The sequence below is a fragment of the Sylvia atricapilla genome, chromosome 16 (assembly GCF_009819655.1).
Source record: "Sylvia atricapilla isolate bSylAtr1 chromosome 16, bSylAtr1.pri, whole genome shotgun sequence".
Classification (NCBI taxonomy): Eukaryota; Metazoa; Chordata; class Aves; order Passeriformes; family Sylviidae; genus Sylvia; species Sylvia atricapilla.
This window is the reverse complement of record NC_089155.1, coordinates 7,303,770-7,324,478: the sequence shown is the minus strand read 5'-3', so window position 1 is coordinate 7,324,478 and position 20,709 is coordinate 7,303,770. Positions and strand designations below refer to the sequence as shown.

Below are 20,709 nucleotides of genomic sequence, written 5' to 3'. Positions count from 1 at the left end.
CAGGCAGGATGCAGGCAGGGTGCCTCAGTGCTCCCGATTACCATCTTGTTTGGAGCCGAGGCAGCGGCTGTAATCTGATGCTCTCAAAGTTGGTGTTTACAAGGGACATGGCAGCCATCAGAGGCTCTTCTTGTTCTCCTGGTGAAAGCATATTCCTGTCTCTGCCGCGTGTGGCTGCTCCGTGTGCCAAGCACTGCCCGGGTCACACTGAGCATCCCGCAGAAACACCTTAGAGGGTGTTTCACCTCAGAGCCTCCAGAGCTGCTGTGCTGTCCGGCCAGTGGGTGGGGTCGGGGCCCCCACGCTGGGGGCTTTGGTGGCACAGTGGGTTCAGACCCTCTGGTGCAGTCGGCACTGGGGCCAGCCTGCTCTGGGTGCCTGCAATGGCCGTGTGCCGTCAGGAGCCCACCTGCTGGACAGGGGGTGCTGGGAGGAGGGCGAGCCGGCTGCCCGCGGGACTCATCAGCTCCCTGATGACAAATCCTTTCACTCTCGAGCAAGCAGAGCGGGACAGAGCCCAGCCCGAGGCTTCCCAAAGCCACGCCAGCCCTGCAATTACCGTGTCCTTGCTGGGAGCCCACATGGCACCCATCTCCCCACTGGGGGGTGGTCTGCCGAGATGCCCCCCACCTGAGCCCTGGCACCCCCCACAAGCTGCCCCCACAACCCGAGCACCCGCAGCCCCACCACACACGGCTCATCTCCAGAGCCAGGAAACGCCGCTGGCATCTTTGCCCTCATCCTTTCACCGGGGCTGCAAATCGCATCGGTCGCGGCACTCAGAGCCCGATTCCAGTGCGGGTGCTCCAGCAGGGTCCGGGAGCTTTGGCACGGCTCCCACAGCACAGCGTGACACGGGACTGTGCCTGACGAACAGATGGCACCAGCGCAGCCACAGCCAGGTTTGGTGGCAGAGGAGAACCTGCTGCCCTACGGCCGGGCTGCCGCGGGAGTGGGGACCTGTGCCCCAGCCCTGGGGAGGGCCCCGGGGATGCTGTTTGCAGAGCACCGGCTCCAAAGGCAGGCTCTGCTCCAGGCAGGTCTGGAGGAGCCGTGCAGGATCAGCAGCAATAAAAGCTCCACGAGCCCTTTGTGCTGTGCCATGTCTGGGCAGCACTGCCTGTCACAGGGCAGCAGAGTCCCGTTTGGGGGTTTTGTGTCCCCAGCCCGTGGGGGTCCTGCTGGGAGGAGAACACAGGTCAAAGCCAAACCAGCTGCAACGGGGCAAGAGCTGATGGGAGCTCGTGGGTGGGTGTGGGGACTGCAGATACCTGGGCCAAGGCAGGAGGTTATAAGGCAGGTTGGAAACCAGGGCACGTCATGGCAGGGAACAGCCTTGGGAGAGGATGAGGCTGGAGCTGGAGCACACTGAGCTTGGAGGCCACAGTGAGTGAGCTGCGGTTATTCACGGCGACATTATTGCAGCCACCCATTTCCAACACCCTCGGCAAGGCAGGAGCACAATGCGCTCCAAGGAAATGTGATTGTGGGTCCTGCCCCTTGGCCCGGTGCTCGCTGCACTGTGCAGATGGAGCTGGCAGCGCCTCGGCTCCGCTGCCTGGAGGGAGAGCGAGATGGCGGAGGGGAGGCAGGACTCGTCCTCACAGGCACAGGCAGAGCTCTGCGGGAGGGGGACAGAGCTGGCGCCATGGGGGACGGAGACAGCGACAGGGAGAGGAGAGGCAGCCCCGGGCTGGCTGCGGTGGCCACTCTCCCTAATGATCCCTGCCCCAACCAGGCGTGCTTTCTCCTTCTTCCTGGAGCGGAAGGAATGATGGGCGTCACCTGAATGGGCTGGATGTGTCACCTGCCAGCTGCTATGGTTGACAGTGCTGCGTTTGCATCTCTGTGTCCCACAGCTGTCCAGAGCTGACCAGGCTTTCCCCTCCGATGTCTCTGCTCCTGGCTCAGAGGTTGGTTTCTAGGCAGAGCCTTAAAAACCACATGCATACAAGTACTAAAAAAAGCATAATTTTATTCAATAACTGCATTGTGTGCTCAGAATTCGCTATATGTGAGATGGAGCAAGTAGAAAAACTGGTGGAAAGGTAGGTGCTCCTCCTCTCCTTCACCTGCTGTGACGGTGCTCTGTCGAGCTGCTCCAAACCCGCAGCCCAGGGAGGGGGGCTCTGGCTTCCCCCCAAGTCCCACCCCATGCAGCCGGGCCAGTACAGCACGGGCTGTGCTTCAGACCGGGTTTCTGTGCACCCAGGGGGGCTCCAGAGACTCCAGCATCCCGTGCTGCTGCCGCCTCCCTGGAACCTGGCTCTGCTGAGGCCACCTGCAGTGGGACGGGCACCCTGCGGCATCCCCCGGGGTGTGTGGGGGGACCGGGAGGTGGGCTAACATCGACAAATGCATAAATACAGCTAATTCCTCGGTAGTGGAATGTCCCTGCTGAAAGTCCCAGCCTGCCTGGCTGGGAGCAGGCGCCGTGAGGTGCCCCCCAGAGAGGTGACGGGTCTCCTCGTTATTGTTATGATTATTTTTAATCTGCTCTTATCAAAGCCAGCCCGACTGAAGAACTGCCTGACCCTGCACAGCACACGGCGTGCGGGGCGGGACGGGAGCTCACTCCAGTACCAGCCGCGGGTGACAGAACGGAACAGGGACACTTGGATTCAGTTTCATTGCTTTTGAATAAACCCGGGGGCTCTTGTCCCCAGCCCGGAGCTGAGCCAGCCTGGGGGGCTCTGCCGGAGGCGATGGGTGGGCTGCGGCTGCTGCAGGGGCAGTCCAGAGGGGGCTGGGGTGGGATGGTCCAGCCGGGCGGTATCTGGGGGTGACGCCCGGCTTTGGGGTGGGCGAGGAAAAGTGTGGCTTCGGGGCTCCCGGCTGGGAAAGCGCTTGTGGGAACTGCGGGGGAGATGGTGTTGCTAGCGGCGGGAGGAGGGGTCGAGGTCGGGGGGCTGTCTGCCGGGTGTGGGGAGGGAGGGTCCGTGGGGCCAGGAGGCGGATTGGGGCTGAGGAAGGGATGAGGGGGAGGAATGCGTCGAGGAAAGAGGACGGGGGAGGGAGGGAGGGATGCCCGGGGATTGAGGATGCAGGGAGATATCCTGGAGGAGGGCGGGCAGGATGCCCCGGGGAGAGAGGGCGGGGGACGAGAGCGGTGGATGCGGGAGCGAAGCCCGGAGAATGGAGGGCGCGGGGCGGGGTGTCCGGAGGGTGGAACCGGGAGGGTGCGGGGAGCGATGGGGGTGTCCGGAGGGTGGAACCGGGAGGGTGCGGGGAGCGATGGGGGTGTCCGGAGGGTGGAATGGGGAAGGTGCGGGGAGGGATGGGGGTATCCGGAGGGTGGAACCGGGTGGGTGCAGGGAGCGATGGGGGTGTCCGGAGGGTGGAACCGGGTGGGTGCGGGGAGCGATGGGGGTGTCCGGAGGGTGGAACCGGGTGGGTGCGGGGAGCGATGGGGGTGTCCGGAGGGTGGGACCGGGTGGGTGCAGGGAGCGATGGGGGTGTCCGGAGGGTGGGACCGGGTGGGTGCGGGGAGCGCGGGGGGAGCGCGGGGCCCTGCGCGGTGCTCTGGCGCCCTCTGCTGCCCCGCACCGCGCACCGCAACAGGGGCGGGGCGGGGGCACCGCCCGGCAGCGCCGTGAGTTTGTCGGGTCTCAGCGGCGGGGGTGGAAACGGAGGGGCCCTGCCTGCGGATCCCACCCCAATCCCCGCCCCGCGGGGGCTAATGAGCCAGGCTGCCCGTTTTGGTGGCCCCTGGGGAGTGTTGCCGGCACCCACCCGCGTCCCAGCCAGCCCTGCAGATAAGGGGCAGTGGGGTGAGGGTGCAGGGACAGTCCCCAGTCCCGCGGGACGGCGGGTAGGGCCACCCGGCTGCTGGCGTGACGCCGAGTCCCAGCAAGAGAAGGGCCCTTGACCTTGCTTGCAGCCTTCACATTTCCCCGCAGGAATGCGAGCAGTGCTGTGTCCCTGTGGGCAGCAATGACCTCGGCCACCCAGCGTCTCCTGCCTGCAGCCCGGCTGCATCCACCTCCTTATCCACACCCCAGCAGTAGATGTGAAACAAAGCGGAGGGGTGGGGACATGATGGGGACATGCACCGTCCTTTCTGTGTTGCTGCCATGGGCACCGGCTGCAAGGTGTAGCCTCAGGGCTTGGTGCTGCTGTCACGGATATGGGGCTGCTCCATGGATAAGGGGCTGGTCCGAGAGGAGGGATGCTGCGGTGCCGGGGCTGGCAAGGGAACGGCATGGGAATCCTCACTTGGTGTTTCACAGCTGCCCATCACCACCTGGGTTTGTTAAGAGCTCTTTTCCAAGCAAAGCTGTTCCCCTGCGCTGTGGGATGTGTCAGTGGCACAAGGGTTAACCCTGCTTTCCCTCTCTGTCGGTGCCTGGTCTGGGCTAACCTCGTTAGCGGTGGCAGCGATGCCCCTGGGACAGAGCAGCCCTATAAACTGGAGCTGAGTGCTGGGAAATGGGCTGAGCTGCCTCAGCGGGGGGCTGGTGGGTGCTCCCCCCGCAAGCACCAGCCCGTGGCTGCTCAGGGTGCCATGGAGAGGAGAAGCTGTATCAGACTCTTGGGGACAGGATGGATTTGTCACCACAGGGCCTGGCATGCTTTGTGAAGCTGCAAGGGAGTAAATACCATCAGCACTGGATAGGACACCCCAAAAGCATTGGGTGCTGAGAGGGGCTGGCCAAGCCGGGATCCCACAGCTTGGGGGCTCCTTTCTGTCCCCCAAGACTCAGCTCTTCCTCCTCAGCCACCTGCAGTGCAGGATCACACAGGGACCTTGTCACCATGGCTGTGCCAACCATGCCACCCCCAGCCAGCCCCACATGGGGCCTGGGGATGCCCAGCCACTCCCTCCCATTGGGTTGTTCCTTGGATGGGCTGGGGGGCACTCACCCCCTTCCCGGGGCTGGCACTGGCATGGGTGCCCGGGCATTGTTTCTGCCTGTGCTGTTGTGCCACAGGCTGGTTTCTGGTGGCCACCTCCCCTTGCTGTGGGAGAAGATGGGTTCCGTATGCTGGAGCATTCATTCCCTCTGCTGATCGACAGCCTGCGGTCTGGCTGAGCAACCCCAATTGTTCCCAGTGTGCTCGGACAAAGAACTGCCTAGAGAGATGGCAAGGCTTAGGAGCAGACGACATGCTAGGAATATTTCCACTGCCTTGGACACCACCAGTCTCTTCCCCCACCTCCTGAAAGAGCGGGAGGCAGCAGCTCGGTTTAGCAGGCAGGGTGGGACGTCTTCCCCCTGTTCCAAGCACAGTGGGTGTAGAATCCTGTCCCAAGGCAGGCTGAGGGCTCGTTCCTGGGAGTGTGTCCTCAGCTGCAGCATGGTGCTGTACCGAGTGTCACCCTTGCCTGCCAGCAAGTGCCATGGCAATCCCAGGGAGCCCCACGCAGCCCCTGAGAGTCCCTGTCCCCAAGAATTCATCTGGCACAGCAGGGTGGTGCTGCTGCCCTGGGGCCCTCCAGCGTGCTCAGGGCTGCTGTTACCAGGCACACAGAATAATTTGGGGAGCTGCAGTTCACAGCTGGTGTTTTTTCCTGGGTGCTGCATCACGCCAAAACCTGTAGGAAATGGGGAGGAGGATGGCATGGGGTGAGGAAGGGCAGGATTGTCTTCAGCGCTAGGCTGAGCTCCAGCTGCCTTGGGGCTCCTCACTTGCCCTTTCTGCTCCCTGGCTTGTCTCACCTGCCACGGCTCCCTCCCAGCTGTTGGCCAGCCCTGAGATTTGTCGCTCTATTTTGCAAAAGGGAAAGTTGGTACAGGCATTCACACCAAGCTGAAAGTCCTCGGCATGGAGTGGCTCCTGGCGAGGTGTGAGGAAACCAGGATGTCCCAGAGGAGCTCTGTCAGTTCCCACACTACCTGCTCAAGGTCAGGCAGAGCTGGCAGTGAGGACCCCAAATTCCTTCCTTCCCTGCCTGCCCATGGGCTCACAGGCATGATGGGAGTCCACATCTGCTCTGCTCCCTCTGAGCAGAAGCATTTGTTCTCAGGGTTTGTGGGATTCCTTCTCACATGAAGGGAGCAGCAGCATTGGCATTTCCAGTAGGGAGAAGATGCTTCATTTGAAAACATCCCCGTTCCCTTGGTCATTAGCATCTGCCATGGCTGAGAATCACAACAGCATTGAATCCACGCTGGGAACTGACAGACCCCAGAATGCAGCCCCTGTTCTCTGCTGGGCTGCTGGAGCTGGCGGGGATGAGCAGGAGGATGCCTGGGAGCACAGGATCCCCACTGCAGCCTGGCTGCTGGGGCCACTCTGCCATCTCCCCCGCGCTCAGGAGACACTGCCTGGCAGCCCGGGCTGTGCCGAGGTGGCCCGAGGCAGCGGAGAGCCCGCAGCGCTGCGAGAGGGGCTGCACCAACATCCGAGCACGCAGGGAGGTGACTCTGTGTGCCTTCGGCGTGGCCGAGCTGCCCCTGCCCCGCCGCCGCCGGGAGCGCCCACGTGTCCCCAGGCAGCGGGGACAGGCGTGGGAGGGCTGTGGCACGGCCGCCCCGGAGGAAATGGGCTGGGAAAGGCCTTGGGGAGGCAAACCGCTGCGGGAGTACGGTTAGCTGCACCCCGGCTGCTGAGAGGCCCCCGTTTCCCCCGCGCCCGCTGTCCCGCCGAGATTAGCTCTCGGCTGGCTGGGCTTGACGGGCGGGCGGAAGGGGCCGCGCACACGAGCACGGCGGGGCCGCCCGGAAACACGGGCACAACGGGCCCCGCCGCCGGTCTCTCCCTGCTTGTGCCTGTGCCAGCTGTGCCAGCTGTGCCCGCCGCCGGCCCGGTCCCGGCGCAGGGCTCTGGGCATCGCTCCTCACCCTCTGCGCCCGCCATGAGTGGGGCACGGCTGCCACCTCCCTGAGCGCCGTCCTTGCTCCTGGCCGGCCCCGCCGGGAGGGTGACCCCGTTCCCTCATGGTTGGCATCACCGTGTGCCCGGCTGCCCCCCGCACCCCTTCCCCAGGGCGCTGCCAGCTCGGCTCATGCACAGCCGGGATGAAAGGGCGCTGGCGGGTCCCCGGCAGCGCCGGTGGCGGCAGCGAGGTCACGCCGCGGAGCAAACGCCGCCCCATCAGAGCTGCCCGTGGGGAGCGCGGAGGTGACCCCTGCTCTCGGGGTCAGCGGGCTCGGCGTGCGTCAGCCCCGAGCGGCTTAATCCCGAGCGGGCAGGAGGAGGAGCCGCGGGGGACGGCGGATTCCTGACCCACAACCCAGCCCGGCATCTTCTCCGCAGCGCCGTGGTCATCTCCCGGCCTAACCGGAGAGGGCCGAGTGGTGCCGCCCTGGCACTGGGAGGGTGAGGAGAAATAATGAGAGCAGGCAGCAGAAAACGTACAGAAAAAAAAAAAAAAAGAAAAATTGCTTTTGTCTTGAGAAAGCAGCAGCCATTTGGACTGCTGCTTCTTCCCTGAAATAGCTTTTCCTGCCACCCAAAAGGAGACAGAATATTCTGTAGAATATGATTTCAGAGGATTTTGGTGTGTTTTTTTGTTTGTTTGTTTGTTTTTTCATTTTTACAGTAATCATGTGATGAAGCTTGAAATGCTTGTGACTGACCTGATATGTGGGAAAATAAATAAATCCATTCCCGGGTTTGCCAGCAGGATTCCCCAGTTCCCAAATCCTTGGCTCAGCCTGTGCCCGCTGTTGTGCCCAGTCGCTCCTGCAGCACCACAGGAAATGCAGTGCAGGGACACTCAGTGCTGGGTTTGCTGAAGCTGTGACTTGCAGGGAGCTTTGTGATGCTTTTCTCACAGAAATTATCTGTTTGGGATGGGTTTAACTGGAAACTGCTGCTGCAGGGATCTCCACAGCACCCTGGCAGGATGCCATGGGACAGTGCATCCCTTCAGATGGAGGAAACAGAGTATTTTACTGGGATATTCCCTGGTAATGCCGTTTATTCCCTTCACTGGAACTGCTGAGTATGCCAGGGACACAGAGATACTTTGGGACACGCCCTGTAAGAGGAGCTTCCTTCATCCCTGTGCTGTGGGAGAGGCTTCAGCCAGCTCAGGCTGCTGGACAACAGTCAGGACATGAGAGGAACCTCAGTGACTGTAACATTGCCCACTGCCCCAGGTGGGTTGGAGCACCCCTCTGCTTCCTGATGAAGAGCTCCTTCCCACCCTCAGACAACTGAAGAGTCGAGCTAATGGCACTTCATGGGGTTTGGACATATGTCCACTGGGAATCGGGCTGGGTCTGACTGTGCCATGTCTCACAGGCTGCAGATTAAAGAGCAGCACATCCAGATGAGATTTATCTCATCACCCCCCAAGATGTCCGCCCCCTGTGCACAGAGGCAGCTGTTTGGTTGCTTAAGATTTAAAATCACCTACCACTGAGATACTTTTCCATAATGAGGCACAATTGGGAAGAAGCTAATCAACATGTTTCTTAATACAAGAGAAGGGAGAGGCTTGAAGAGAGCACTAAGTGATTCCCCACATTAGATGCTCTCCTTGATTTCCTCATCCTTTCTGCTAATTCTACCATGTCCCAAAATGATTCTTTGCTCCTGTTTTTCTTTTTCTCACAAAATAAGATTCTGATACAAATGGAGCAGGATGGGAATGGGTTTATTTCTCTGCTATTTTAGTAAAGTTATCCACATTACTTCTGACCACAGCTTCTCATAATAGTATAGTAAAAGAAAGAGAGATGAGTGGACTTGTAGGTGCTTTGAAAAAACTGAAACTTAGCCCAAGTTTCAGGTTCTAAAGGATTGATGGGTCCTGCTGGGCCATGACACCACTGCTCACTGCACAGCTTGTCTTCTCTTATCAGGGTGTGAAGAGTCAGCTGGGAAAGAGCAGATCTGCAGACCCATGAGGAGGAATTAAACATCCCGGACAGATGTCAGTTCAGGTCTGTGCAGTTTCAGCTGAAGCTTTCCAGGCTGGTTTTGACCCGTTCCATTTCATGCAGAAAACTGTAGAACTGGGGCAAAGTTAACTCTGCAGAAAAAAAAAGAAAAAAAAGGCATCAAGTCTTAGATTTCAGGTTACACTTCCAACATTGGCAAAGCTGTTCTGGTGCTACCACGGAGCAACTCATGTTCACCTAAGCTGGGCAGGATTAGCCACTATGATTCCCAGCAGCTGGTTCCTTATGCCAGCCAGGCTGTCAGAGGGGCCAGGCTGGGATCTCCCCCCAGGGTGGGATCTCCCAACAGCATTCCAAACTTGGGAATCATTTATTTTCCTCCTCTGCCCTGCTGCTCTGCACTGCTCTGTGTTTACTGAGGCACAGATTTGAAGATGCCCAAAAGTCCGTGCTCCTAAACAGTTTTGGAGTGCCTGTGGCAGGGAGAGGCTGGGGCAGGAGCAGCCACAGCGACGGAGAGGCTGAGGCAGAAGTAACCACAGTGATGCTCTTGCAGTGACCCTACCCTGGTTCTGCCCCCAGACTCCCCCCACCCACAGCAACACCCCAAGCCTCAAATTGGAGCTTTCCCGTCCTTCCCTCTTGTCCAGAACTGTTAACTCACCAACATACACGTTTTCCAATTGGCTTCCCTTTTTAATCACCAGCTTCAACTTGGGGAAAGGAAAAGCAGAAGTATTTTAGTTCAGAGAACTGTTTCTGAACACTAGAGAGGACAGCAGAGCAGGAGTCTGCTGTGAGTTTGACTGCTGCACAAGTCAAGCTTATGCAGCAAGTGCACTTTTCAAGAAGTGTCACTGTAGGAACAGATACCCTGGGCATTGGGAAGATCTCTGGAAGTCCTTGATCCCACTTTCCCTCCCTCCCCAAGATGGTTGACCCAGTTGCACTGAGCTTTTTGAACAGCTTTTTGGAATGGGCCACGTTCCTGTGATACCTCATGTCTTCAGAGAAACAAACAGCAGCGTGTCTGCTCTCTGCTGGCAGCAGCACTTGGAGACTGAAGATGCAGTCACAGAGCCCGTTCCTACGAGACCCAGCTTCCCTCTCCTTCCCCTCCCAGCCAGTGCTTCCCACATGCCTGGCTGGAGCTTGTTCCTCAGCTGCCCTACAAGCTGAACTCTGTGATGTGGGAGATTTACCTGTAAGAAGATACTTCCCACTTTTTCCAGCTCACTGCTCCCAGCAGTCACTGTGAGTCAGAAAGAAGAGAAGGCAGATAATCTGTTAGTTAAGCAGTGAAATAAAACGTTATTTAGCTAAGAGCTGCTGCTGGGTTTCCCAACCCCTCCACTTTATGCTGTAGCTCTATTACCTCCAAACTTCCACTCCATATCTATCAGCTGGTTAATCATCAGTGTCTGACCCACAGCCAGGCGTGTTAGGGTGGGGGAATTCACCTTCCACTACAAGAGCAAAAGACACATGAGCAGTTAATTCAGAGAGGCCTCTGTTTGTACCTGAACTTCAACAAGAGTCAGAATGAAGGCAGAGGATTGCAGAAGCCCAGAGTAAAGAGAAAACTAATGTGGTCAGGAGGGCTTTCAGAGGTGTTTGAGTGCTGCTAGGATTTCCATCTGCCCTGTCACTTCTGTAAATGAAACTCGCTGGTTTTGTTTTAGCACTGGGTCAGTGTAACAATATCTGTGCAAAAAGCCATGTGTTCATGTAACTGCATGACCTCAGGGCTCAAAGCATGGGAAGCACAAAAACATCACATGAAAGCCACACAGCAGTGCAGGAGCTGTGACACTGATGGGGGAGAGGCCCTGGCAAACCAGAGGTATCATCAGACAAACTGTTCCTTATTAGTTCTCTGAGGATCTTCAGTTCAAAATGCTGAGCTGGTTTTGAAGAAAATACCCAAAGTGCCGACACGTCTCAGGAGCACAGTGGGGTTTTATGAGTTCCTGCTCATAGAATTGACATTTTTGTTAGCTTAGAAACAAGCAAAAATATACGAATACCTGTTCTGCGAAATAACTGGCTTTCTCTTCACTGAGGCCTGTGGGGAGAAACCATATGAGATTACTGTACGTGATAAATATTAATTATCTTTTATTTAGGGGAAATCATGTGACCTACCTAGAGCAATAAAATCTGCTCTGACTTGTTCAGAAGACAAATTCCTCTTCAGGGCACCTGAACAAACACCACAAAGAAGAAAAAGATCATTTTTTAATGAGTCAAACCAATTTTTACTGAGTCGAATAAAGGCAGGGATGGGACCCGGCGATGGAAAGCCTCTGTTCCTGAGCTGTGCTCTGAAGCAAACCGCAGCTCCTCGGAGATGGGAAACCCAGTCGTGCCTGCCGGTATCTCTGCAGATGCCCGGTGCTTTAAAAGTCCGGGCTCCGGGAGCGCCAGGGAGAGGGCGAGATCCCATTGCAGGTATCCATGGGAACAGCGGCCGCGGTTATGTTTTGAAGCTGCTGCTTTCTCTCCTGTAGCCGCTTTGCTTGTTAAAGGAGAACTGTTAAGGCTGGCGGGCTGCTAATTTGACCTACCTGCTGTGTTTGGGATGATGGGTGTGAACGTGTGCATATAACACTTTCCCCCGCTGCGCCTTCCCCCTTTGTTCTGGGGCCCCGGCAGCACAGGGACCTTTACAAGGATTCTGCTCTCTGAAGCCAAGAGCAGGAATCTCATAAATTCAAGGAGACTGCCAGCCCCACGTGGCCTTCCGGCTGTGTAGCACAGAGGCAAAGTTATCTGCTGTGATCTGTTCTGATATCGTCCGTGGCATCCCAGAGCTGAGGAAAAGTTACAACGGGATTGAAGCCAGAGCGCGCACACACGGGAACGACAAGATGAGGGCACCAAGGCCTGAATCAGGATGGGAAAAAAAAATCCGAATTCTGCATTAAATCCCCACAAGACGGTTGCGGGAAAGAAAATTATTGCTACTCCTGGATAGAAAAAGTGGCTTAGAGCAGTAGAACAAGTTTAAAACAAATTCAGAAAACAGTTGTGCTCAGCATCAGGGCTGTGAAGGAAGCTAAGGGAACCCAGGGCTGAGGAGTAATAGCAAGGGACTATTAATAACAGCAAGGATCAATGGGATGAATGTACCGTGGAGTGTTTGATGCATTATCGTGTCAAAACGGCAGCCACAACATCACAGTAATCCTATAAAGTGCTGGAGTCTGGGGTATTCCAGTGGAATCCCCCCGAACCTCTTCGTCACTGTTTATGAAGGAGAAAGAGCTGGACACGTGAAGTGTTCCTCCAGAACAAGACTGCAAGGTCAGCTTCTCCTTCACATGGCCTAGAACTGCAGCAGGCCTGCTCCAAACTGTGCACACTGTCTTATTTGTCTCCAACAGCGCTTGTCCTTGGAGGAATTACAGCGCTGGGTCATCTGGGTGGAAGTTCCTGCAGAGACTCGGTGCCAACACGAGGCTGCCCTGGTCTGGCAAAAGGGATTTACAGGTACTGCTTAAAGCAAGCACTGTCACAGTGCTGCACTTAATGCACAGATATTTAAGGGAGTTTACTTGAGCCCATGAAATGTGCATGCAGGCAGGGTATAAAGAATACAAAGGGTCACCAAACAGAGGAAATTTTGATTCTTAAGTGCTAAGCACTGTATTAGCTACCATTAACACTTATTGTGCAAACCAAAGCCCTGCGGGAATGGCTGGGACGGTTTGGCCTCAGGGCAGCATATGCAAATACATCACTTACCGTTGGGTACCAGAAGAATACTTTTGACAATGTTTTTCAGGGGGCCCAAGCTGATTTTATTCATGGTGGCAAAGTCTGAGAGCTGAGTCAGAAATCTTTCTACCTGCTCAAGAGAATGAGCAGTGAGAAATCTTTGCTCTGTTTCTGACCAGAGCTGCACTCATGCATCTCTCCAGTTCTGCCTTACCTCCTTGGGCTCTGTCAGAAAGCGGAAAAGCACTTCAGTCAGCGCTGAGAATTGCTGTGAAGAAACAGGACAGTGTTAGACTCGGACATCAGCACCTCACCACCCCATCAGCACCACGGCGAGGTGGCGATGTACCCCCCTGACCCAGCTCCATCCACCACCAACACACTGGTCCCAGAGCTGTGCTGGTGCCCTGTCCTTGGCATTGTGCGATGCTTGTGGACGGGATTTGCTCAGGATGCTTTTCAGAGCCCCTCAAGGGGTCTGTGCAGCTGGTAGCTGGCACTGCACAGGGCTTTTGTGACTTGTGGCTAATCGGAAGCTGCTGTTCTATCTTGTGCAATCCAGAAGCTTCGAGTGGAAGAAGCTGTGAACATCCAGTCCCATGTTTCTCAAACCTCATGGGGTAACCAGACTAACTCGGGAAAGGAAGATAACTGGTTAAGGGTCTAGTTGCTGCTTTCAGCATTCTGGGTGTGCAGCTGGCAGGCACGGATGGAGAGGCAGGGCACTACCAGCACCCTCCTCTGCTGGCAGCAGAACCAGCGCTGGGTATGGCCAAAAGTGGTACTGGCTGCTCTGTGGCTGCAGGTCCTGCCCTGCCCTCGACCTTGGCCATGTAACAGATGGCACTGGGCTGGGCTGTTACCAGGCTGACACCCTCAGTCCTGGCAAGCTGGGCTGGAAAAGCCTCAGTATTTCTACTAACTTCAGCCCAGGCTGCACACCTGGTGTGTCAGTGACCTGGAGACAGATGGTACCAATGACCAGGCCCGTTCAGCTCGAAGCAGGAAGCGCAGGGTGGAAATCTGGGGTAGGAATCACAACCCGAACACTGTGTGGTCCCACCACAAACCCCAGTGCTCGACAGGACACCCACTGCCCACCAGGCACGACCTGAGCCCTCCACCAGGAGCTCCACCAGTGTCCCTGCCCATGGCAGGCAGCTGGAAGGAACTAGACGGTGTTTGAGTTCCCTTCCAGCCGAAACTGCTCTGGGATCCCGTGATTTTATACGCATCCATCAAACAGCACCGGCGTGCGCAGGGCTCGCCCGGCTGGATGGGGGCTGGATCGGCGGGCACGGCGCCACGCTGCCCGCCCTGCCTGGGGCACCGTGCCCAGCAGGGACCCGGGCACATGGACCTGGGGACCGGTGGGTCCAGCACACAGCGCTCCGGGGCTGCGCTGCCGGCTCCAGCTCTCGGTGCCGGCCCGCCCCGCCCGGCCGCCGCCGCCCCGCCGCTTCCGTGCCCGGGGCTGTCCCCGCCGCCAAACCCGCCCGTGCCCGTCCCCGGCGCGCACCTGGGCGCTCAGCTGGTTGAGGTTGTGCATGTCGCCGCTCACCGCCTCCGGCACCGGGTCGCGGGTGAAGTTGAGCAGCCCCATGGCGGCGGCGGCTCCGCCCGGCCCCGGCCCCGCCGCCTCAGCCTGAGCATTGGCGGCCGCACTTTCCGCACCGCCGCGCTCCCGGGGCTCGGTCCGGACCGGGCAGCGCCCCGGCTGGCCCTGGACCCCCGCAACGGGACCGGGGGTCGGTGGAGCCGGGCGCTGGAGAGTCGGCTGGCAGCTGAGTACTGTTAAGATTTTTTTACTGCACAAAAACCTTGAAAAAAAATCCAAAAAACATTGTTTAAAAACGTGGTTTAGAAGGTGAATAATGCTTGTTTGGATTTTTTTTTGTTCGGTTTGGCTTTTTTGGTTGTTTTTTTTTGGTTTTGTTTTTTTTTTCTTTCCCCGAAAATTACACTCGGGAACTGAAACTTCGGTGTGCTTTCCCCGTCTCCGACTGCTGCTCCCGGCACTGCTCACTGCACAACTCGGGGTGCCCCCGGGACGAGCAGCCCACATCCCAGGACTGGGCTCCGTGGAATGGACAGATGTTGGGCAAGGAAGCAGCAGCCCTGGGATGAGCCAGCTCATGGGCAGAAAGTGCCCAGATGCTCATGGAGTCAGTGTTTTATGGGGAGATTTCAGCTCGATTCTCGGCATAATCTGTATGCAGGAGGTCTCCTTGACTCAAAGATGTGTTGTAGGAAGGCAGAGGAATCGCCTTCTCACGCCCTGTTACACAGTCTCGTTTCTGTTCGGTCTTGGGAGGAAGGCCTTGGTCCAAGAATATTGAAACTTGATTTATTCCCGCAGAGGACAATAGAACTGATCCCATCCTGAAAGACTCCCTTGCCCTAAATTGCTGTTTCACAGCTTCCCTTCAGCAGGAGCTCTCCAGGATTCCACTATCAGTGTGAACATGTCTGATCCATTTTATCAGGGAAGATGCTCCCTGTCTGTCGGGCCAGAGGACAGTGTGTAAAAACCTTTGTGGAATGTAAAACCTCGACAGCCCACAAGTCTTCTGGTTTATTACTGACACTTGCAATTGCAAATGAGAATATAGGAAATTTTATAGTGCTTTCATTGTGAAACTATCCCACCAGTGGTTTATAAACAAGGAGATAAGCAGCTAAGTACCACTAATGAGGGGGAGTTAAGAGATATTTACTGGTTGTCTGGCTGGAAATAGCTTCTAACTTCCTTTTCTTCCTCTCCTATCTCCCAGACCAGCTGGGAAAGTTTCTGTTTCGTAGATCCAGGTGGGACTGTGCACCTCCTCAGTTTCTGGGGTGAAAAAATTGCATGTGGAAGTGCTTGCAGGATTTGATCCTAAATATTTATTGCAGCTTTAAACAAGCTGAGATTTTTCGTATTGGAACAATGTATTCGTTTCTGTGGTGAACTGTCCAAGTCAACATGTCTAAACCATGGGAAATCCTTGCGTCTAAAAATGAGTTAATCTGAACTACAACTCCTCCAGGGAATGGGATGCAGGGGGTAGCACTGGATACCAGTATGTGTGAACACAGAATTCCTCTCTGGCTTCAAAATGCTGCATACAGCCCTATGCAATTTTTTCCCCAACTGTAAATTAGCAGTTGCACTTAAATATGGCACATTTTCACAGCCACCACATTTCCCCTTGTACTCTGTGTCCGAAAACTTTGAAACCAGGCAAGAGTCAGCCTTCTGCCTGGTTTGCAGCCGAGGTCAGCCGTGCAGGAGCAGTCTGAGACAGATCTTTCTTTCTCCGTGTCTTCCAAGGATGATGCTTTAGGAACTAGTTACGGGCGCTCTGGGTGCGCGCGTGTGTGAGCACGCCGGAGGTACGGCAGGACGGTGACGCCAACGTTGTTAAACAACTCGGGCAGCGAACCAAATTCTTGAAGAAAGTTGAGTGGCAGGATCCAAGAAGAGTCTCGGCCGAGGTACGTGATCACAACATCCTGTTCAGTCACCAGGAAATTCGGTGGTCCTTCCTCCTGGGCTATGAGCTGACTGCAGCGGGCACGCCGTGCCATGAGCCCGGCGCTGCCGGAACTTAGTTCTCAAATCATGAAGGATTTACTCGAATAAAAGAGAAGGTTGCAGGGTGATGAGCGTAGTTATGGGGGTGTCTGGCGGGGGATGGTGCTCCGGGCAGAGCCCCAGGGCTGCCGTAGGGGTGCTGGCGGCCCTCAGCCCATGGGTGCTCCTGCCAGGCCATTCTCATGCAGAACGCGTTGCTGATGGACTCATCAGAGCTGAGGACAGGCCAAGGTCAGCAGTTTCGAGTCGTAGGTATGTGCCCTTGTTCACCATAAATACCAAAGTAAAAACAGCAGCAAAAAAGCAATGGGGACACACAGGCACAGGAGAAGAGTCTGAAAACGGTGCTCTCCAAACTGAGCAGAGGATCCATGTGCCCTTCTTGAGATGCATTTTTCAGCTTCATTTCACATGTCAAACTTGAAAAGCTTCCTCAGTACCTGCAGAGTGTTACCCGGGGAAGGGTCCTTATTATGCATTCCCAAGAAATCAAATCCTGGGGTGTCCCCATCCTGTTCTCTGATGCCAGTATCTATGCCAAGCTCTCCCAGCCCTTTGCAGTTGCTCCCAGGTAGACCTTGCAGCTGAAGTGGGGAACATTGCCTGCATTTGCCAGCCTGAGAAAGGCCTGGAAAAGGCAAGAGTGTGTGAAGAAGCCAAGGGGGCTTTCACCCAGCTGGTCAGAGCACACCCGATCTCTGGGTGTCCTGCCCACCTGCAGTGTCTGCCTTGGGCTGGAAGCACTAAGAGAACATCTCTGCACACAGTCTGAGGGATGCTGTGACTCCTCCTGACTTCCCAGCTGAAACATCCCGAGGAGTTAGTTCTGTTCCCCTGGATAAATGAGATCTTTAAGATCAGGATTTCAGTTTCCTCTGTAGTTTATTGCTTTTTCCTCTCTCCATCACACTGCTCAGCCTTTGGTCCCAAGCAGACACTGCTCCAGGAGCAACTGGCTGCCAGCCTTTTGTGCAAAGGTGGGAGCTCCACTGCTGGGCTCTGGCACACTCCTGCCTTGCAGCCACAGGCAAAACCCTCCTTCTCTCCACTGGCTCCTCTGCTCCTGAGCAGGGACCATAATCCCTGACCCGGGCAGGCAAGAGCAGCTCTGGACCTGGCATGGAGGGAGTGGGCTCTGCTGGCAGCCACCCCCTGGGAGCAGTGCTCCTCTCGATAAAAGTATATGTGCTTAGGAGGGTGGTTTGGGGAGGCCTCGTCACTTCAGATTAGGCTGTAGCAGGCGTATCCTGTTTTCTAGGAAAAAGAGGATTTTGTGGCCAGCTTTGTTAGAGAGGCATTGAAGATTTTTCTTTGTGTGCCTTGGCGTTTGAAGTTTGCAGGCGGGTAGCTGCAGACTTTCTAGATGTTCTGGTTACATGGATGACACTTATTTTTAACCTTATTTTTATTAGAAGTTTGTATCATGTGGTCCTGGCCAGCCCACAGGAAGGGCTAGAAACTTCTTGTAGGAGGGATAACATTTCCTATCTCTGTGTAAACAGCAATTCCCCCCAGATGGGAAAAGCTAGCCCAGCTGTAAGGCAGGCTGGGGCTGTATTCCCACATGTGGCAGCAGGATGAGGCTCTCCCATAACGGGAACAGACCTTGTTTCCAGCAGCCAGAGCCCTGCTGAGTGGCACAGCTCTTCCTGGACTCAGGAGAGGTGCCAGGAACAGGAGACCTGCTCTGGAGAGCTGTGGTGAGGAGTGACTGGTTGCTGAGAGCTGTGATGGAGCAGCACTGGTGGAGCTGGTGGAGAGGCAGGCGGCCAGCACAGGGCTGGGGTGAGAGCTCAGACCATGAAGATTCTCATGGAAGAGAAGGGGACATCCTGTGGGACACACTCTGATGTGGTCTTGCCGTGAAGAATGCTGTGCAGTGGAATGATATTACTGTGGGCTGGGAAAGAGTCACTGAGCTACTGAGCTGTGTGTGCATCGACAAGGGAGCCCCAAAGCCTGAACGCAGCAGGAGCATTGCCGCCGACTTGGGTGGAAAGAGAAGTTCCTCCTGCTCTCAGCCCCAGCCTGCAACTGTCCGAGTGATTTAATGGTGCTGGTGCTCCTCCCTGCCTGCAAGAAGACTAAACAAGTGCCCAGCCACTACTGGGATGTGGGAATCTGGGACCCACAAGACCTGGAGGTGACAAGATTACACTGCTGACAGCTGTAGGTAATGACATGTATTTGCTCAATTGTTTTATTTGTGGAGGATCTCCAGGAATGCTGCTGTGATAGGTGGAGTGGGTCCCAACTCAAACTCTTGGGTACAAAGCGGAAGATGGGAGGTAGTGGCAGCCAGAGCAGAACTCTGGGCAGGGAGTAGCATTGGTTTGCCTGGCCAGGGAAACAGACAATAGAGAATTTTAGGAAGAAATCTGTAGTGGGAGAACTGGGTGGACAGAGAGGAGATGGGCCTGGTGCCATACTCCAGGTGCACTTCAGAGAAGGCACTGGCTGAGCAGCCTTCAGTGAAGAGAAGGATTCCAGGTTGGGAGTGAGGAGTTATGTGTAGAAGAGCTGGCATGGTTGCTGGGAAGCATGTGAAAAATGAGGAATCACTTCCAGTGTGAGTGGATGTTGCCAGTCCTGACTGTGTGACAGAGAATGGCTCCAGCTGCTCAATCACTGGCTCCATGAATTTGAGATGCCAGCCAGCCAAAGGAGCACAGCCACATGGGGGATGGTTCTTGCTAGAATGACTTTTTGCAGAAGCTGGGCAGCCCAGCCTTGCTGCCAGTGGGAGTTCCTCCATCATGAGCAGGGATGTGTGTGTGGCATGGCGTGAGGGACATGCTGCTTATGCCCAGGGGTGGTGAGGGACCTCACAGTTCTCCCTCCCTGCTCACATGAGCCATGCTGCCTGCTCCTTGCAGCTGCTCCAGCTCTGGAGTGGAGGAGCTTTGCCCACACAGCCATGTCCCATCACTCGTCTGTGCTGGAAAGCCACAGGGCTGGTGGGAAGCAATGAGGGAGCTGCTGTGGTACTCTCCTGACAGAGGCTGCTGATGCCAGCCCTGGCTCAACAGGAGCTGCTGAGAGCCTGGTGCAGGTACCTGGAATGTGTGACAGGAGCCTGGATATAAAGTCCTCTGTAGAGATACCTTGTTTCCTGTGAAATGATGTACAAATTCTCTTGGTTGTTAAGAAATAAACACTCAGCATGTCTCTGTGGTGTGTGTAGCAGAGACAGGAAAAGGATCAGGCTTTGGCTCATCATCTGCCAGAGCTGCATTGTCTGGTACCAGACCTTTCCCACAAGCAGTTTGCAGAGCCTTGCTCTCCTGAATTAAATGATAACTGAGGGACAGAGAGGGAAAGAGGGCGTTTCGGCTGGCGGGAGATTGATGGCAGGTCAGCGAGGCCAACAGCAGCAGGAAGGTTTCTGTAGAAAGGGAGAGGAACCCGTGGATGTTGGAAGGGTTGATTCCACCCTCACAGTGCCCTGGAAACTCTCATGAGCACAGGTCTCAAAAGCATTTCCCTTTCCTAAACCTGGAAAAACAAATGGGAGTAAAATCTATTTGTTTGTTTTAATCTACTTGCCCGAGCTGTGAATTTGCTTTAGGTTTATGTGGTGCATGTTTGTTTGAATGGTGATGTTTAGTATCCCCAAGGGCTTATTCAGAGTGGATTTCTTAGCTCCTCCTGTTCGCTTGCAGAGCATTTTTTACATTTGCTGCCAATTTTTTCATGCTTGTGTTCTGCAGGGATGAAGGAGTGGTTTGGGGGAACCTGCCGTACAGGCCTGGGGCTGGTCCTGCAGATTTCAGACACTTTGGCTAACGAAGATTTCCTCTTGACCTTGAAAGCTCATTTCTCTCACACCAGGATAATCATATTCCTTTTCTTACTGTTATGCACTTTTCCGCTGAATCTAGGAGTAATAACAGGCGAGCAGGGAAGATTATAGCCCACGTGGACTCCGGATGCTTTGTCTGGGGCAGGAGCGGCGCGCGCCGTGTCCCTGGCCCCGGCACAGCCCTGCAAGTGTCTTGCCTCCGGATGGGAGAGGGAAAGACCAAACAAAAACTGAGTGGAAAACTTGTGAGGCTTTGTCTGCTGCACGGGATTGTGCTGCATGGGGCTGTGTGGGGCACGGTGCTGCTGGAAACTGGGGGGTAGAGTGGTGGCTCGGTGGGCGAGGGCTCTGCCCGGCCCCGGGGTGCCAAGGGAGTCTCCTCTGCCTCGAGGATTGAGCTGCGTGGGGCTCCAAGGGCCGAGCCCCGGAGAAATGATGGACCCTGGGGGATGCAGGGCAGTGGAGGCCATACCAGGATGCCGGCGGGTACCAGGGGTTGGGGAGCTTCGGGAGAGCGTGAGACACCAGAGGAATGTGGAGCCCCCGGAGAGGGATGCTGAGCTCAGCGGAGGTGATGCAGAGCACCGGGGAGGGTATGCAGGGAGCTGAGGGAAGGGGGATGTGGGGCGCTGGGCGGTGGTGCCAGGCGATGTGAGGCAGTGGACGGGACACACTGGGGCACCGGGGGATGTGGAATCACGAAGGGGGAGGATGTGGCGCCCCTGGGATGCGGGCCCTGGGGGAATGCCCGATGGGCTTGGGGGGCCTGGCGGGTGCGGTGGCGGTGCGGGCCCCGCGCTCCCCTCCCCCGCCAT

The 20,709-nt window shown here is 56.2% G+C and overlaps 1 protein-coding gene across 1 annotated transcript; it reads right to left on the bottom strand.

Moving 5' to 3' along the window:
- Positions 1-8,527: 8,527 nt before the first annotated feature.
- COMMD7 (COMM domain containing 7) lies at positions 8,528-14,141 on the bottom strand. The gene is made up of 9 exons (XM_066330717.1): positions 14,035-14,141; positions 12,730-12,783; positions 12,543-12,645; positions 10,941-10,997; positions 10,823-10,860; positions 10,171-10,261; positions 9,998-10,047; positions 9,460-9,508; positions 8,528-8,926 (listed from the first exon to the last, which is right to left on the bottom strand). Exons 1-9 carry the CDS (start codon positions 14,116-14,118, stop codon positions 8,850-8,852), a joined length of 603 nt encoding a protein of 200 aa, XP_066186814.1. The 5' UTR covers positions 14,119-14,141; the 3' UTR covers positions 8,528-8,849.
- Positions 14,142-20,709: the final 6,568 nt, after the last annotated feature.